General features: G+C 45.3%; 1 protein-coding gene across 4 annotated transcripts in view; it reads left to right on the forward strand.

Moving 5' to 3' along the window:
* FAM184B (family with sequence similarity 184 member B) overlaps positions 1 to 19,253 on the forward strand; it is a 195,294-nt gene that overhangs the window by 128,804 nt on the left and 47,237 nt on the right. For all 4 annotated transcript variants that reach the window (XM_040487276.1, XM_040487267.1, XM_040487290.1 and 1 more), the window contains 2 exons: positions 13,441 to 13,551; positions 17,817 to 17,924. In XM_040487276.1, the coding sequence (XP_040343210.1) occupies positions 13,441 to 13,551; positions 17,817 to 17,924 (219 nt within the window). The remainder of the gene's footprint in view (positions 1 to 13,440; positions 13,552 to 17,816; positions 17,925 to 19,253) is intronic.

The raw sequence follows: 19,253 nt of genomic DNA on the forward strand, positions 1-19,253 counted from the left end.
TGACTGGGAGACTTTTGACTTGGCTCAACACAGGGAAAATGAGGCCCATGGATACCTGGCCAACCAGGAATTCTCCAAACCCGCCCAGCACAGGACAAATGAGTCCCCTGGACCACTGGCTGAACGCAAACCCTCCAAAGTGGGAGCCCTCTGACCCAGCTCACCACAGGACAAAGGAGTTGCCTGGGCACCTCACCAACTGGGAGCCCTGCCACCCCAGCTCAGCAAAGGGTGAATGAGTCTTCCAGACACTCGACAAACCAGGAATTCCAGCCAACTCAGCATAGGGCCAAAGATTCCCCTGCATGTCTGGCTGACTGAGAGCTTAGTGCAGGGAAAATGAGTCCCCAGAACATCTGTCTTTTAGTGGAGGAGCCAGGATAGAGGCTGTCTGCGAAGGTAGAGGTTCCTCTCTCTGCTGGAAGCTTGCTCCCAAATGTCACTCAGCTGTGGCTCGAGGCTGAGACCTGACGAGTGCTTGAAACCACTCAGACTGCAGTCCCCACAGTCAGACCCCTGGCCCGAGACCAACTTCAGCCTGGTATCTTGATGGCACTTCATTTGAGGAGCCTTCATCTTCTGGGGAGTTGTCTTCAGAGGGAGCAAAAGATACCATGCGTTAAACGAGATAGACTGAAAGCTGGAAGAGTTTTCCATGGAAATGAAGTGTATGGATAAATCTTTGACAGCATTTGACAGAAAGTTTGAATTTATGAAAGAAGCTTTCAATATAAGGAGGGAGAGGAATAAATCCTTCAGAAAGTGTCTGAGCTAAAAGATTTACTCTTAATGTGTGAAGAAGAAAACCAAACATTGAGAAATCTCCTTTGTCACTGGGTATCACAAGAAGGACACAACTTAAAGAACACCTTGCCAGAGAGCCAGGTCTCCCTGGACAGGGGCATGAGATGCACAGGGGGCTGAGAGCAAGTTCCAGAGGGAACCCAGTCCCTGAGCATGAAAAAGTCATCAGCTGAGCTTCTCCAGGCTAAGGAGAGGTGCTCCAGCCTCACAAGAACAGGACGACCAGTGGGGTCAGAGGCAGGCTGATGTCCATGAGCCGGAGAGCTTCATCAGCAACACGCATGGCTTCCTGGGAGCATTTGCCTTGCAGGCAACATTTTCAAAGGGGTGATGTCCCTGCACACGCCCACCCTGAAGGGCATAGAAAAGGAGCTGGGGTGGATTGGAGGTCACCTTCCAGAATGGGAGATGACATGAGTTTCAGGATTTATATGAACTTTAAATAATTTTAAATAATTATTTATGCTTTTAATGTTTATTTTATTTTTGAGAGAGAGAGACAGAGACAGAGTGTGAGTGGGGGAGGGGGAGAGAGAGGGAGACAAAGAATCCGAAGCAGGCTTCAGGCTCTGAGCCAGGCTTCAGGCGCATCACAGAGCCTGATGCGGGGCTGGAACTCAGGAACCATGAGATCATGACCTGAGCCAAAGTCAGATGCTTAACCAACTGAGCCACCCAGGCGCCCCTTTGATGTCTTTTATAACGGTGCTAATTCCATCATAAAGGTCCTACCTTCATGACCTAATCTGCACCTAATTACCTGACCAAGTACTACCTCCACAAATTCACAGAGGTTTAGGACTGCAACATGTGAATATGGGAGAGGACACAATTTAGTCTGGAACATGTGTCTTCGTGTGAATTTCTTTGGGTTTATCCTGTTTGGGTTTTTCTCAGTTTCTTGAATCTTTAGGTTTATATCTTTTGGCAAATTTGGGAGATTATCATCCATTTTTTCTTGAAATACTTTTTCATTCCCACTTTTTTTCTTTTCTTATTCTTGGATTCCAATTCGGCAAATGTTAGAGTTTCTGCTACATTTTCACAGGTTCTGTTCTTTTTTTCCTTTTTTTCAGTCATTTTATCTCTCTTGTTCAAATAAAGTAATTTCTGTTACTCTGTCTTCAAATTTATGACTCTCTTCTAGATTCCTCTCCTTTCTGCTATTGAGCCTATTTATGGTATTTTTAAAATTTCAGTTCTTGTATTTTTTCAGTTCTAAATTTTCAAGATAGTTCTTCTTTGTATCTTTTGTTTCTTCGCTGAGACCTATTATTGTTCTTTTGTTTCAAGCATGTTTGTGATTGCCAGTTGAAGCATTTTCATGATGGCTACTTTACAATACATCAGGTAATCCCAACACCTATGTCATTTTGGTGTTGGGCATCTTTGGATTGTCTGACTTGTACAGATGATATTTTCCTGGTCCTTGGTATTATGAGTATTCTTAATCATACCCTGGATATTTTGGGTGTTGTTATGAGACCCTGGATCTTCTTAAATCTGGTGTGTCAGCAGATAGTGGGTCTACAGAAGTGTGGCTAGCAAGTGCAGCCCCAGACATGTGCCCAAACCAGAGGGAGCACGTTGAGGCCTGGACAGAGCTACAGCTGCTCAGTCTGGCTAGACACAACTGGGAAATAGAGGACAAACTGCGTGGAAAGTCACACCATCGTGGCATTCTTCCCTGCAGGCAACAATGAGGACACATGACAACTAAAAACATGCTGTTTGCTGAATTTACCCCTAAGGATGGATGAGAACCCTGTAGTGATCAAAACTCTGGTTGGAAATGGGGAGTCCTCAGGAGATGCCTGTTTCTGTGTGTCAAGTGCATTTGACCAATTTCGTGTATGCTGGTCGAAATCAGTAGGGATGGGCCTACTGGGATGGTTGGTATTGATGTTGGACTTGCTCAAAACTTAAATCAAAAAGGCCCTGTCTTGCGGTGCCTGGGTGGCTTAGTTGGTTGAACATTCGACTCTTGGTTTCAGCTCAGGTCATGATCTTCCTATTCATGAGATCCAGCCCCAGCTGGCAGTGTAGTGCCTGCTTGGGCTTCTCTCTCACTCTCTCTCTACCCTGCCATGCTCATGTTCTTTCTCTCTCTCTCTGTCAAAACAAATAAATAAACATTAAAAGGAAAAAGGTCCTGTCTTACTAGTGTCCTCATCCTAGGCTTCATCCCACCCAACACCACTCCCCACCCTCTAGAGGGAACCTGACCGGGTTTCCAGCCCAGGATGGATTGGCTGGCTCTGCCGGTGGGCTGGTGTGCTCCACTGATGTGAGACACACGTTCCCCCCCCCCCCACCTACTCCCCCCAATTTCCGGCTTGAGGATGACCTCTGCCCTCATTCCCATTATCAGAGTATAGCTACAGAGGAAGAATAGTGTGGCGGTCAGCCCATCTGGAAACCCCAAAAGTCAGTGTCTCCACATCAGCTTGGGGCAGCCTTGAGGTCTTCCCATACTCCCCTGGACACTCTCTCAGGGAAGTGAACCCCTTGCCAGTGACTCCAGGACCAAGGGTCTCGTAGCGGGTTTTCCCTCCACGCAACCACCCAAGGCCATTCTGAGGCCTGGCCCCAGCTGGGAGCCCCAAAAGCCTGCCTCCCGACAGGTTCCCTCTTGCTCAGGTTGGCCAAGGCTAGCCTCTCCACTTGAACTGAAGAACCCAGGTGGCATAGGATCAGACAGTTCAACCCAAATCCATCTACAACCAGAACACCTGCCTACATGCCCCATCATGTCTGGCCCCACAGACAGAGGAGTACATTCATTCAGGGCTAATGAAAATGTATCTTTGGGAAATTCTTTTACCGAAAATAACCCTGAAGTTTTCCTGCAAGGAAGTGGGGTTTTTTTTGATTGTAGGTGATGGCCCGAGCCACACTCTCAAAGTCAGGCATTTCGGTTCCACGAGAGAAAACTGAAGATGAGCTCACCCTGTTCACGCCACACTCCTCAGCCAGACCGCAGCCGGAGTGCTGACTGCAGGGTGGCAGGCTGAGGGGGTGGCTTGGGGGCAGCTGCAGCGTTACTGAGGGAACAGAGTTCTGCGGGTGTCACAGGACAGTCAGCCCGAAGGGAGCATGGCAGCACAGCACCTGCAGAAGCTCTTGTAGATGTCTGCTTTCCACTGTGAAAATGAAGGAAACACCTTGGGACAAAGGTGCACAAATCCACAGAGATAGTCCCCCTGACTCGCCGTTAGCAGGTGGCCCCATTCTCCCACTTGCTCATGCCCCAAACCAAAGTGTCCTCCCTCCTCCCTCCTCCCAGCGCATCTGTCACCCCAGCTGAGCTCCTGTGCACCTGGCTGCTGGCTGTTGTTCTTTCCCCAGGAGACTGAGCAGTGACTACGTATATTCACTGCATCCTGCCTGGCCATGTTTGGACTTCTAGCTTCCAGGGCACATGCTTCTCACTCTGCCTGACCCTGGGGAGCCCCCCCCACCAGGCCTGTGTGTCACCCCCTCCTTTGCTGGCCACCTCCCCTGAAGTGATCTTCCCCATCCCCATGCTTCTGGGCCTCCGGGGGTCCCCCCCCCCCGAGAATCCCCACTTAGAGGACCTCCCCCCACAAACTAGCCCAGTGCCCAGCCTGGTCCCTCCATCCCCTGAGCTCACACACTGGCCCCAGTTGGCTTTTAGAGCCACTGTGATTGCTTTGCTTGATTGTAGTCCATCTCCTAGAATGTGAACTTGGTGGGCCCGGGGACTGAACCCCTCAATCTAGTCGGTGCCCAGTAGGTATTTTGCACTGACAAATGCATTGTTCTTTAGGACAGGTTATATTTAAATAAACAGTCGAACTCAACATAGTGCTATGTGGTAGAGAGTAATATTTGAACAAATGTTTATTTAGCACCTATGTCTTAAAGCACTGTGCCAGTGAACAGGACAGGGTACGCCCCTGGACGCAGTGCGGGCCTGCTCTGTAGTTGGGTGAACTTAAGTTGAATGCAAATAGAGACACCCAGCTCCTGGCCAGATGGAGCCTCGAGACAGAGGGACAATGGGGTTGGGTGGGATGAAGCCACAGCTCCAAGGGGCCCGCAGTCACACATGGTAGGCACCTTCCAGGCTCTGGGGACTTCACACAGACATGGAGGAGGTACCTGCTTGCCTGCCTTCCAGCCCAGCTCCTCAGGGCAGCAGGGCTGGCACAGCGAGGTGGCCGGCTTTTGCCCTTGTGTCCCTCTTACTGACTCTGTGTGCCGCCCCCAGCTTTTACATTTCTGGCCCCTGCAGCCTCTATTAGTAATTTTTAGTTGGATGCTGGACATTCAGAATGTTAACTTGTTGGGTCGCTTGGGTGGCTCAGTCGGTTAAGCGTCGTACTTTGACTCAGGTCATGATCTCACGGCTTGTGAGTTCAAGCCCCACATCGGGTTCAGTGCTGACAGCACAGAACCTGGAGTCTGCTTCGAATTCTGTCTCTTGTCTCTGTCTCTCTCTGCCCCTCCCCCACTCATGCATTTTCTCTCTCTCAAATATGAATAAATAAATAAAAAAGAATGTTAACTTGTTGGAAGTATGGATTTTTTAAAGCATCCTTTTATGAGTGCTAAATGTTTTGGCAAGCCAAGAAGATAAATTACTTGTGAATCAGCCGCATCTTTTCCAGACATTTTTTTTTCATTGTGGTCAAATGCATATAACAGAAAATTTACCATCTTTCCTGACTTATTTTTAAGCTTTGTTGGGATGAGTTTAGAGTAGGGTTTACGCTAATGCTGCTCCAGCCCTACTACTGAAGGGTGACCCTTCATAGAGCCACATGCCCCACGTATTGATTAATATTGGTGTCATGGTGATCGCTAATGGTGGCTCAGAGTGACTTAGGTCACTTAGGTGGCTTAGGTGGCTTAGGTTTTGTACTGACTGACTCTTTCATGGGCTTTACTATAAGTGCATTCCAAATCATAATTTTTCTTCCTGAAGAACAGTTAATATGTTTTCCTTTAAAACCCCAGTTGAAAAGTCTGTTTGGTAATTTTCTGTGGTTGCTCATTTATTGTTCCCATTACAGTGGCTCCTTCCTGTGTCTTTTTTAAAAAATTACCTGTAATTGTGGATAATCTAGACAAGGAAGCAGAAGATGGGTGTGAGTCCTGCTTCTACCTTATGGGATTTCTTCCATGTGAAATGGATGTACTAAAGCTTTTTCCCTGCGTACCATGAGAGTTCAGTGAGAACAGAGTTTCTGGAAGTGCTCTGTGAATTCTGTAAATTAATGGCTCATGGAACCCTGTTCCAGGTATGGATAGGAAGCTGCAATTTTTAGATTTGAAAGCACGAGTCTCCTTTTTCCTCATGTTCATATCCTGGTAGTTGTTTTTCCTCTTTGCCTAGCTGGGAGGATGTTAAAATGTCCTGCTGAAATCCTCCGGTTCACTTTGGCCTGAGCTGGCTATGGGGATGCTTGCTTTCCAATCTGTGTTCTGGAGGCAACCCAGAACCATTCATCTTCTGACAGTAAGTCTCATTATTCAGCACCTAAAATGAAGCTCACTGAAATATCTCCAAAAATTATTAATGAAATCAGCTATTTCCATCTGTGGGGACATTTTTTTCCACTTTAGGTCCATTTGTCAAGGCGACAACTGAAGCTGTGATTGATTACATGGACCCTGGGAAGGTGGGCTGCATAAAATTAGAAATAGCCATTGTTTTCTGCTAAGAATCTTTCTCACAGGAGTCTACACTGTCGTTGTAGTGAACATGCTTTGGCAGAGTCAGTGAGTATCTGCACCAGGAAGCATGTTAAACAAAACTTTTCAACAAAAGCTTCACTGACTGAGAAGTTAATCAATGAAGTAAAAAAAAAAAAAAAAAAAAAGAGAAAAAAAAAAAACTTTGCTGGGGGGATGGCTTTGTTTCTGATGGTTCTTGGGACAAAAGGATAATTTATATATATTTTTTGCAAGTGATCTCTCTGAACAACAAGCCATGCAAGAAGGATCATAGATTCACTGAAGAGACTGTACGCATGCTAAGTGTCCACCTCATGTGACCTTATAATCTAATCACTTCCCTCTTTTCTTCTAAGTGACTGACCCCAGGGCCACTGGCCTGACCTGGACTTGGCCCCACAGGAAGTGCAAAGTGTGTCCTCCAGGTGATCAATAGCAGCATCTTTTTAGATGCCGGAGTCAGAAACCCAGGAGTCAGACATGACTTCTCTTTCATGCATTACGTTCAGCCAGTCATCAAGCCCATGTCGTCCACTCCTTTGATGGCCCTGAAATATCTCCATTTCCTTCCATCCTCGGTGGTAGCACAATGATCCAGTCACCCACCATTTCCTGCCAGACCATGCGATGATCTCCTTACTGGTCTCCCTGTGTCCCCTCTCCCACTTCCTTGAACCCAGTCTCCATTCCAGGGGGGAATCTTCTGAAAACTCAACCTTGGTTTCAAACTCTCCAAAGGCCCTCTATCGTCTTCACAGTGTAGTTCAAATTCCTTAATGTGGCTTTTTAAGACCCTACATCACTGGACTCCTGTTTGACTCTCTTGCTTCCTCCCACACCTCTCCCCGGTTCTGCCTTCCAGCCTTTTAGGTCCTCATTCATGACAAATCCTTTCCCTTCTTGGCCTTAATGCATAGCTCTTCCTTGATGGGGAACACTCCCCCACCAACTCCCAAATTCATCTGTCTCATTTTGCCTTGTTTTTGCTGATCCTATTGGTCTTGGTTTAAATATTGATCATTCTAGAAGCTGTCACTTGCCTGGCCTAGTGTTTGGTACGTGGTCCCCTCTGTACCTACCTTAGCTTGGCTGTTACTACACTTCATTGTAATCACCTATTTGCTACTTGTTTTCCCCACTGGGATACCCTGTTCACTACTACCTCCAGTGGTGTGTTAGAGTCAACTTGTACTGACTCCTAAGAGACAATTGTTACATCTTTTCCCAATTCTGTGTTCAGTGACATCATGGCAGTAGCTTGAAATTGGCCACAGTAGGAGTACTTATGCCACAGAAATTAACAAATGCTACAAATCAAATTGATTGATTGTTTGGTTGGAAGCCAGCTAAACATTTACGAGTACATAGTCACTATATCTCTAGCCTCTTCAACACTTGGCCTGTAATAGACATTCAGTTAATTTTGGTTGGTTGAATGAATGAATGATAGGTTTCCATTTAACCCCAGGTCATCCCTCATCACATAAGCCTTTGCCTCTCCACATTCCCGTATGTCAGCTCAAGTGCTGACACTCCTTGGAAACAGAACAAGGCTCCAGTTTCTGAAGACTGAACTCCCAGCTTCTTCACCCTGCTTTGGGGAGCATCTGGGGCCTGCCCACAGGACCTCCCTCAGCTTTGCTGTAGCAGAAGTAGGATGGCCTTTAAGTCAGGCATTTGCCTGTGGTGCATGCCACATTTCCCTTAGGATGGCAGGGAAGAAGTGCAGCCAAGCAGCCAGCTTTCCCTGAGTTCAAACTTTGACTTCTCCACTTACTGGCTGCACACCCTTGGGCAAATCACTTAACCTCTTAGAGCTTCATTTCTTCATTATATAATGACCATTAACACTGGTACCAAGTTGATAGGGTTTTCATAAGGATCAAAGTGATTATTTGTGTAAAGGAGCAGCAGATGGCATGCACTTGGTAAGTGTCAGCTGCTATTGCTATGGCCATCTCTCAATGAGAGCATAAAGGTCTGTAATCAATTGACAGCATAGAAGAACTACACTCCAGGTAGCTCTCAGATACTATAACCTCAACTTCACGGGAAATTCTTGAACGTCCCAGGGCTCAGTTCTTGAATCTCTCCTACTTTTCCTTTTTATGCTCTCTCTAGCATTTTCATCCAAATACATGGCGTAATACGTTCTGTATGCTGACTCCCAAATGCATACCTGCAATCCAGAACTCTCCCCTGATTTCCAGACCCATGTGTCCACCTGCACACAGGACATCTAACAGAGGTCTCAAACTCAACAGGTCCCCGAGCTCCTCCTGCTGACCGTAAACCTGCTTCCCTGTCTGTGTTAATGGTGGCACCATCCTCCTCCACCCCGCTCAGGTTAGAAACCCTGGTGTTGTCCGTGACTCTTCCCTTTACAGCAGGTCCTTGCAGCAAACACTGAGAAAACATCCGTGGTTCTATGCCCGTCACCAGCCACGCTGCTGCCTCAGTCCAGCCCCCTTCTGCTCCTGCCTTGGTTACTGTAGCAGCCTCCATGCTGGCCTGCCTGCTGCCCCGCCTGCCCCATCCCCCCTTCAGTCTGCCCTCAAGACTGAAACCAAGTGACCGTGTTAACGCCGAATCATCTCACTCTACTTTCCAGCTGTTGGCTGGCCTTCATCTTACTCGTCTGTCTCTACCACAACGTATGAGGCTTCCTATGGTCTCCTCCGTGTCCTCTAACCTCATTGCCCACCCCTTCGGTCATTCCACTCCAGCCAAGTGGCCTCCTGTCTGCGCTTAGAACATGCCAGGGTCTGTGCAGGTCCAGGAGGACTCACACCAAGACATCTCATTGGTTAGCCTCCTCACTTAACACAAGCCTTTACTCCAGAGTCGTTTCTCCTGAGGACTTCTTTGGCCAACCTATGTGAACTGAACCCAACCCCTCGACCTTCCATAGCCCCCTTTCCTGCTTTGTTATTTCTCCTTGGCACTTGTCACCATACAACATAGTGTATACTATGTTGAGCCTGTTGACTTTGATTCCTGTCTCTTTTATGCCAATGTAAGTTCCTGGTGAGTAGATGTTTCATCGTTTTTTTTTTTCTTTTTGAGTGTGTGTGTGTGGGAGAGAGAGAGAGAGAGAGAGAATAAAGGGGGAAGAGGGATAAAGAGAGAAAATATGTGGATGTGGAGCCCCATGCGGGGTGCGTCCAAATGTTTCATCTGTTTTTATCCCCAGCTCTGAGAACAGTGTTTGGCACATGGTAGGTTTCAGTAAGTATTTGTTGAATGAATGATCTGTTTTCTACTTATAAAGACCAGCTAAGAGTAACAGAATATTTCCTCCTTTTCCTCAAAATAAGCTAAATTGGAAATACTATGCATCTGTCAGAATAAGAGTAGTACTTCTTATTTATGGGTCCCTCACTACTTATTATTTATCCACCCCTCACCTGCTGGCACTGTGCTGGGCATGGAAGGAACACACTGAGTCACAGAGAAGTTAGGAAATGTGCTCCAGATCACATAGATAAAAGGCTATGCCACTCACATGGTCTCCAGAATGTTCCTCTATCTGGATCTTCTATGTGAGGTTGTCAGTCTATGGTGAGAAACTGTGGAGGAAGCAACCCTGTGAGCCTCATCATTTTGACTAAAGTATGGAAGCTATTGAGAAGACCACAGGAAAACTTTGTTCTGATTTTAATATTTCCCTGCATCTGAGAATGTAGTTGGCTTCTTGACTTATGGAACACTGAGTTGTGTCAATGAGCGCTCTCTTTTCTCATTTGACACTACAAAACTTAAACCTGGGTGTCTACCATGCCCTCTCCAATATAGGTCAGATTTTGGGTATTATCTTCACATTTGTTTTCTTTTGACCTGCGTATGTATCTCTAATTTCTATTTTCCTGAAGTATTTTATGATTAAGTTTCTTTTTTTTAACTTGAAGTAGAATTTAATAACTTTGCAGTTATTTCCTTTAAGTAATATTAAAAGCTGAGCTGAGGTACAAAATTAAATTGGTGTCAGGAATGAAGTAATGGTTTATATAAAATGCTGCTGACTCTGGACTTGCTCATCCCAGCAACTTTTTAAAAATGAATTATTAAAAAAATTTTTAATTCCAATATAGTTAACATACAGTGTTGTATTAGTTTCAGGATACGATATAGTAATTCAGCAATTCTATACATTACTCTGTGCTTATCATAATAAATGTAGTCTTAACCTCCTTCACCTATTTCACCCATCCCCCCACCCACCTCCTCTGGTAACCATCAGTTTGTTCTCTATAGTTAAGAGTCTGTTTTTTGGTTTGTCTCTCTCTTTTTTTTTTTTTTTTTGTATATTTGTTTTGTTTCTTAAATTCCACATATGAGTGAAGTCATGGCCATTCTGACTTATTTCACTTAATATTATACTCTCTAGATCCATCAATATTGCTGCAAATGGCAAGATTTCATTCTTTTTTATGGCTGAGTTATATATATATATATATATATATATACACACAGCACATCTTCTTTATCCATTCAACTATTAATGGACACATGGATGCTTCCATAATTTGGCTATTTTTTAAGTTTATTTATTTATTTTTGAGTGACAGAGAGACAAGTGGGGGAGAGTCGGAGAGAGGGGGAGACAGAGAATCCCAAGCAGGCTCCATGCTGTCAGAGCAGAGCCTAATGTGGGACTCAAACCCATGAAACCGTGAGATCATGACCTGACCCTAAACCAAGAGTCAAACGCTTAACTAACTGAGCCACCCATGTGCCCCATTTTGGATCTTTTAATTAATGTTGCAATAAACATAGGGGTGCATGTATCCCTTTGAATTGGTGTTTTTTACTCTTTGGCTAAATACCTAGGTGTAATTACTAGATCATATGGCAATTCTATTTTTAATTTTTTTGATGCACCTCCATGCTGTTTTCCACAGTGGCCACACCAGTTTGCATTCCCACCAACAGTACACATGGGTTCATTTTTTTCCCCACATCTTCAGCAACGCTTATTGTTTCTTGTGCATTTTTTAAATCATTCTGACAGGTATGAGGTGGTATCTCATTGTGGTTTTGATCTACATTTCCCTGATGATGAGTGATGCTGAGCATCTTTTCATGTGTCTGTCAGTCATCTGTGTGTCATCTTTGGAGAAATATTTGTTCATGTCTTCTCATTTTTTTTAAGTTTATTTATTTATTTTTGAGAGAGAGCACAAGCAGGGGAGGGGCAGAGATAGAGAGAGAGACACAGAATCCCAAGCAGGCTCCAGGCTCTGAGCTGTCAGTGCAGAGCCCGACGTGGGGCTCTAACTCACTAACCATGAGATCATGACTTGAGCCAAAGTCAGATGCTTAATCAACTGAGCCACCCAGCTGCCCCTCTTCTTCCCATTTAAAAAAATTTTTTTAACATTTTGTTTTATTTTTTGAGAGACAGAGGATGAGCAGGGTAGGGGCAGAGAGAGAGGGAGACACACAATCCAAAGCAGGCTTCAGGCTCTGAGCTGTCAGCACAGAGTGCAATGCAGAGCTCAAACCCACAAACACAAGATCATGACCTGAGCTGACGTCGGATGGTCAACCCACTGAGCCACCCAGGCACCCCTCTTCTTCCCATTTTTTAAATAGATTATTTGGGGGTGGTTTTGGTGTTGAGTTGTATGTTCTTTATATATTTTGGATACTAACTCTTTATTAGATATGTCATTTGCAAATGTCTTCTCCCATTCAGTAGGTTATCTTTTAGTTTTGTTGATTGTTTCCTTTGCTGTGCAATAGCTTTTTGTTTTTGTTTTGAAATTTTTTAATGTTTATTTATTTTTGAGACAGAGAGACAGAGCATGAGTGGGGGAGGGGCAGAGAGAGGGAGACACAGAATCTGAAGCAGGTTCCAGGCTCTGAGCTGTTAGCCAAGAGCCCATGGGACTCAAACTCACAAACCATGAGATCATGACCTGAGCTGAGGTTGGACGCTCAACCGGCTGAGCCATCCAGGTGCTCCAGTAGCTTTTTGCTTTGATTTAATACCAGTAGTTTATTTTGCTTTTGTTTCCCTTGCCTCGGGAGACATATCTAGAAAAATGTTGCTACAGTAGATGTCAGAGAAATTACTGCCTGTGTTTTCTTCCAGGATATTTATGGCTTCAGGTCTCACACTTAGGTCTTTAATCCATTTTGAATTTATTTTTGTGTATGGTATAAGAAAGTGGTCCAGTTTCAGTCTTTTGCATCTAGATGTACAGTTTTTCCAACTCCATTTGTCGAAGGAATGGTCTTTTTTCCCATTGCACATTCTTGCCTCCTTTGTCAAGGATTAGTTGACCATACAATTCTGGGTTTATTTCTGGCCTCTCTATTCTGTTTTGTGCCAGTACCATACTGTTTTGATTACTATAGCTTTCTAGTATACCTTGGAATCTGGGATTGTGATACCTCCAGTTTTCTTTTTCTTTTTCAAGATTACTTTGGTGATTTGCTGTCTTTCATGGCTCCATGCAAATTTTAGGATTATTTGTTCTAGTTTTGTAAAAAATGCTGTCAGTATTTTGATAGAAATTGCATTAAATATGTAGATTGCTTTGGGTAGTATTGACATTTTAGCAATATTGGTTCTCCAAATTCATGAGCATGGAATATCTTTACATTTGTTTCTGTCATCCTCAATTTCTTTCATTAGTGTTTTATAGTTTTCAGAGTACAGAACTTCCATCTCGGTAAAATTCATACCTAGGTATTTTATTTTGTGGGGTACAATTGTAAATGGGATTGTTTTCTGAATTTCTCTTTCTGCTGCTTCACTATTAGTGTATAGAAATGCAACAGATTTCTATGTATTGATTTTGCATCCTGTGACCTTTATTGTAAGCTTCTTTGAACTCTTTTGGGAATAGGGCAGGGTGTGAATAGGTACATGTCCTGTCCATGCATTCGTGACTTGTGTGGATAACTCTACTAATCATCATTTAGGAAGTAGAAGCACAGTTGGAGGAAGTGAAGAAGAAATCAGAAAATGAAATCAAGCAGCTGGAAGAAGAGAAAACAGCCCTAAATGTGAAGCTCCAGAATTCTCTGCTCGAGGTAAATCCTGAATTAATGCAGTGCTTGGGAGTGATGGTTCTGGGTGGGAGTCTTGGTTAACTGAGATGCCAGGAATCTCAGAAAACTGGCCCGACTTCTGTACATTCAGCATCCTCAGCAGAAAGGAAAGGACTTCGTCCTGACAAGAAATATGTCTCAGGAGGCATAAATTTAGCTGCAAGTAACAGAGAGCCCGATTTATGGAGGCTTAACAAAGAGGCGTTTAATGTCTCACATAAAAGAAGGAGGCAGGAGGCTTCTGGGGTTGATTCTGTGGCTAAATTATATCAGGCCAGGTACATCTGAGATTCCCATAGTCCTGCCTCCTCCTGGGCTCTGTCCTCACTTTCAGGAGTATTAGGTGCTTTGCCTTCATGGGCTCCTTCCTCTACTGGAAAAAATATCAAAAAGCATATTTTTTTTTTCAACGTTTATTTATTCCTGGGACAGAGAGAGACAGAGCATGAACGGGGGAGGGGCAGAGAGAGAGGGAGACACAGAATCGGAAACAGGCTCCAGGCTCCGAGCCATCAGCCCAGAGCCCGACGCGGGGCTCGAACTCCCGGACCGCGAGATCGTGACCTGGCTGAAGTCGGACGCTTAACCGACTGCGCCACCCAGGCGCCCCTCAAAAAGCATATTTTATGACTACATTGGTATGAAGATGAATATAGCCAAGCTGTATTTTTACCTTCTGACTTTAAAAGAAATTAAAACATTGTCGTGGCCCCTAAAAGTATTGTGGGCCCTAGGCCCTGTGCCTTCTGTGTCTAATGGAGAAATTAGCTCAGATTCCCCCAGACTGGGAAAATGACTGTCACTGCTTCACTGTTGAGCCCAAATTTACACCAAGAGATGGGGAGAGGCAGTGAAGACCAGGCCTGTCCACTTCATCAGGAAACCACCAGCCTCCACAGAGGGCTCCCACTGACTCTTCCTCCCACTGGTAATGTCTGCATCACGTGACCAGCCTGGGAGGCGCGAGTGGAGGCAGGGAAGGGAGAAAGGGGTAGAGAATGCCTGTAGACCAGCTGAACATCACAGTTTGCTTGGTGGGGAAGTCCACCTACCCAGACCACCCAGAAACCAACGTCAAAGTTTAAAAGACCTGTTGACCATGATATGGTGGGGGAAGAACTCTTGGGAGGGCCTGGAAACAGGCTTCATTCTTTTTTTTTTTTAATGTTTATTTATTTTGAGAGAAAGAGCATGAGCGGGGGAGGGGAAGAGAGAGAGAGGGAGAGAGAGAACCCCAAGCAGGCTCCATGGTGTCAGCACAGAGCCACGCAAGGCTCAATCTCACAAACTGTGAGATCATGACCTGAGTCGAAATCAGGAGTCGGATGTTTAACTGACTGAGCACCCAGGTGCCCCCCGGCTTCGTTCTTGAGCCTAATTAGACCCTCAAAAAATGTAAAGAGGTTTCCTTACTTCCCCTATCCTCCTTCATACATTCCAGATGAGCCCTGAGTCCACCATCCCCTCAGGAGCCCATGAAATTGGTTCCTCAGCCTTGATCAAGCACTACAACCTCCTAGGGGGGTTTTTGAGAATATAGAAGCCATGTGCAAAATAGTCTGGATTGTTTAAGGATACCTCTAATGGAGTTCGGTCTGGAGACATGCATGGTGAGAGAAGAAAACCTGAACTGGTGGCTATTTCTAGAAGGGAGAGGGGGTGGTGGATCAGGGAGAAGCTCAGGGGCCTGCAGCGGTGTCTGTGATGTGTTCTCCCTTCAGCTGAGTGATGAAGGGAGAAAAACACATTCGGTTTTTCTATGTCACAAGTTATCATTTTTCTAAAAGGTGAACGTGCCAAGCCTTGAACTTGATATATCAGGGGCTCTGGAGGAGAGGTCCTGGTGGGAAGTCTCTGCTCCGGAGGCTTTGGTTCCACCTCAGCCCCAGTTGGCTGCACAGCAAAGATGCCCGTTTCGCTCTCACTCCTCTCTCCCTCCCTTCTGAGTTATACTGCCGATCTTTACACCGGATCTGGACTACTCTGTGCTGCAGAACTTAGAGAAGCTTCAGCTCAGTTATCCTTCTGACATGGGACCCTGGGGTCACCACCTGATGATTTCCCCGAATGCCCCTCAGAACCCCTCAAAAAATGACAAGAGTGAGTTTCGTCAAGTGCTTGCTTTAGTTCAGGTACTATCTGAGCAGTTTCCATGTATCAACTTTTAGTCCTCACAACTGCCACACAGTAGGTGCTGTTGTGATCTGTGGTTTACGGATGAGTTAACTGAGGCACAGAGATGGTAAGTCACTTCCTCAAAGTCACACAGGTAATGAGTAGTGGGTCTCAGATTCCAACCCAGGTTATGCGGCTCTGAAGACCCCACTCTTAACCGTTATGCTAACACTATGTGCAGCACAGTATGCTGTGTCTCTGATGCCCCAGGATCACTCAGGACATGAGTATCTGCAGATGGCTGGTGTGACCCAGAGGCTGACCTTGACAAAGGCCTGCCCGTCACCCTCCATTCCTTCCACAGCCTTGGTGGCGACATCATCTATTCACCCACTTACCAAAGCGAGAAATGGAAGCGTCAGCCCTGACCTCCTCCTCTCCTGCTCCTGCGTCCTCACCTACAGTCCCTGCCCTGCCCACCCTCACATCCACTCAGCTGTCAAGTCCTGTGTGTCCTACCACTGAAGGCTCTCAGTCCCCCTCCCCTGTCTTTATCAGCCCCCCAGGATGGCTCACCTAGGCTGTTTTTCTTTACCTCTTATAGACATTATGTGAACAAGTGCATAGAACTCATTTGAGTATTTCATAAGCCTTAGCAAGATGTAGTATAAGTAGTTTCATAATCTTCTTCTTCTTCTGTGATGTTGCCTGGAGTCTTGAAAGTCTTGGCCTGTATCTCCCTGCCTCTACCTTCTCCCTAGGCTGGCTAATTCCAGAACTAGCATTCTAAACCCCAGATATGCTCAAGGCCCCACTCCTCCTTCTCCCAAATCTTTTAATCGCCATGTTTTTCATAATTTGGGCCTAACCTAACTCTCCGCCACTACCCCCCAGGACTCTGTTTTCTCCCATCCACTCCTTCATGCTGGGCCCCTGACATGGAACTTTCCTCCAATTCTCACACACATCCTACCTTCCCTCTGCCATTGTACCTACTATTCCTACCACCTGGAATGTCCTTTCTCACCCTGGCCACGGATGGACTCCTATTCATCCTTCAGTGCCCATAAAGCTGCCCTGGACTCCCCTCGGCAGAGTTTATTGCTGTAAATTCTCTGCAGTAGTATGTATCTCCCAGTAATTGTTGTGAGGTTTAGAGGAGTTTATACTGTCAAATGCTTAGATCTGTTCCTGGCACAGAGCAAACTCACCATCAAAGGTACTATTATTAGTTTGTCTTCTGAATGTTGCTGTGATTATAAACATATATCTGCCTCCTCCATAAGATGACAACTCCTAGAAAGCATGGGCTATATTTTATTCTCTTACTATCTTGCTCTCACTCTGTCCCTCTCCCTTATCTCCTCATACCTGGCATGATGCCTGAGGAGGACTAGCTTTCCTACAAAGATTTGTTAGCAACATCTAAGTTTCCTGTATGGTTCTAGGCCTTGTTCTTCCCAAAGTCTAGAACAGAGAAGCCAGTCTGTTTAATTGAGACTCTACACTTAATTGGTTAATAATAATCATCATAATTAAGGCTATACAAGTTAATAGCACCTTCTAGCCACTGTTTCATTTTATTGGTATAATTCTTTTTTTTAATATTTATTTTGAGAGAAAGAGCAGGGGAGTGGGAGAGAGGAAAGAGAGAATCCCAAGCAGGCTCTGTGCTGTCAGCACAGAGCCCGACATGGGGATCGATCTCATGAACAGTAAGATGACCTGAGCCGAATTCAAGAGTCGGCCGCTTAACCAACTGAGCCTCCCAGGCACCCCTTATTGGTATAATTCTTAAATACTGTTCCTTTTCTTTACCAACTAACTTTTTAAAAAAAGAAATTCAGTGACCTTCCAGGAATGGTATGAAAGCCAGTGAAAACCACCCTGCAGCTCTAGTATAAGTGTATTTATATAAATAATTTAAAAGGAAGTATAGGCTCATCTATTCCAGGAAGACGAAGCAACTTGCCAATTAGAAATGCCCTTTCCAGAAGCACATTTGGAATTTGTCTAATGGAGCACTGTCCCCAGAACTGACTGACCCAGGAGAATGGTTTCCCAGATTAATGACCCCATCAGGAGATGGGACTTTGTTTCCATTACCAAGCATTTCTTTTCTTCCATTTTAGGTTTTAAGACTGGAAGAATTTATCCAACAGAATAAGGTACATCCCCGGAGAGGCAAAGAAAGGCCCCAGGAATTGGACCGCCAGCACTGTAGTATTTTAGAGACCCAGGTAACCTCTGTTTTTTTCTGCTTTAATTAAGGATATTTCTCTTCTTTCCGCACTTCATCTTCCCCAGTGACACATGCTGGCATTAAGAGGTTCTTTTATTTCCCCCCTCAGAGCTGCCAAAATGCCTGGAAAATAAAAAATCACCACAAAATCCATTTGCACAAACCGTGAAGAAAATAGAGTTCCAAGTAATTATGCATGTGGTTTGAAAAAGAACAAGGCTTGTCAGATGAAACCTTCTCTCCCTCTCTGAGAGCAGCTTGCCTGGTAGATAGACGGGCACTCACCAAGAGCTGGCCTCCTGTTCTGCCCAGCAGGAAGCATGGTAATAATGCTGTCTGGCCACCCCCCTCCGCCTTTGTGGTATCAGTCACTCTCATACTAGCTCTTCCCCACGATGCTGCCCTTTCAGGGACTCTGCCCCAGGGCGGAAGCTGGTTCCTGTTTGTCCTCTGTCAGCTCGTGATAAGCTATTTTATTTTCCTAGGGACGCCATGATGAATTACCACACACTTGGTGGCTTAAGCCACAGAAATGTGTTGTCTCACAGTTTTGGAGGGGAAACATCCCAAATCAAGGTGTCAGTAGGGTTGGTTCCTTACTGAGGCTCTGAGGGGGAATCTCCTGCATGCTTCTCTACCAGCTTCTGATGGCTGCTGGCAATCTGTGGCACTTGTGGTTTGCAGATGCATCATTCCAAGCTCTGCCTCTGTCATCACGTGTGTCTATGCGTCTGGCTCTTCACTAAGGAAGACCTTCTTCTAAGGACCTTCTTCTAAGGACACCAGTTGTTGGGTTTAGGGCCCACCCTAATGCAGTTTGACCTCATTTTAACTAACTACATCCACAAAAGTTTATTTCCAAATAAGGTCACCTTAGTAGGTACTTGGGGCTAGGGCTTCAATATATCTCCCTGGGGGCACAATTTAATGCAAACCACAGGCACTCATTTAACATTTGTTGCATGATGTCAAAAACAGATAATTCCTGTGAAGTTAGTGTTTGAGCACCCTGGCTTGGATGATCCTCTTGCTTCAGCTTTCCTGTTATTAACCTTCACATCTGGAGCCATCAAAAGCCCACCACTGTAAAATTTTACTTATTACTGCCCTAAATTTTCAGTCCGCTTCATACTCCATGTGGGAAAACACATGTGAGTCTGAATCTCATTGTTTCACCCTCACCCATCTCTTATTCATCACATCCGTGTGCCTGAGTGTCTACAGAAACAGGCAGTTTCTCTTCCTCGACCTCAGACTTCCAGAGCTTGAGCCCTGATCCTGCCAACAGTCCCCTGGCTTGCCCCACTGGGATTGCTCATACTTAACC

This window comes from Herpailurus yagouaroundi, unplaced genomic scaffold (genome assembly GCF_014898765.1).
Source record: "Herpailurus yagouaroundi ecotype Mexico unplaced genomic scaffold, PumYag 28, whole genome shotgun sequence".
Lineage (NCBI taxonomy): Eukaryota > Metazoa > Chordata > Mammalia > Carnivora > Felidae > Herpailurus > Herpailurus yagouaroundi.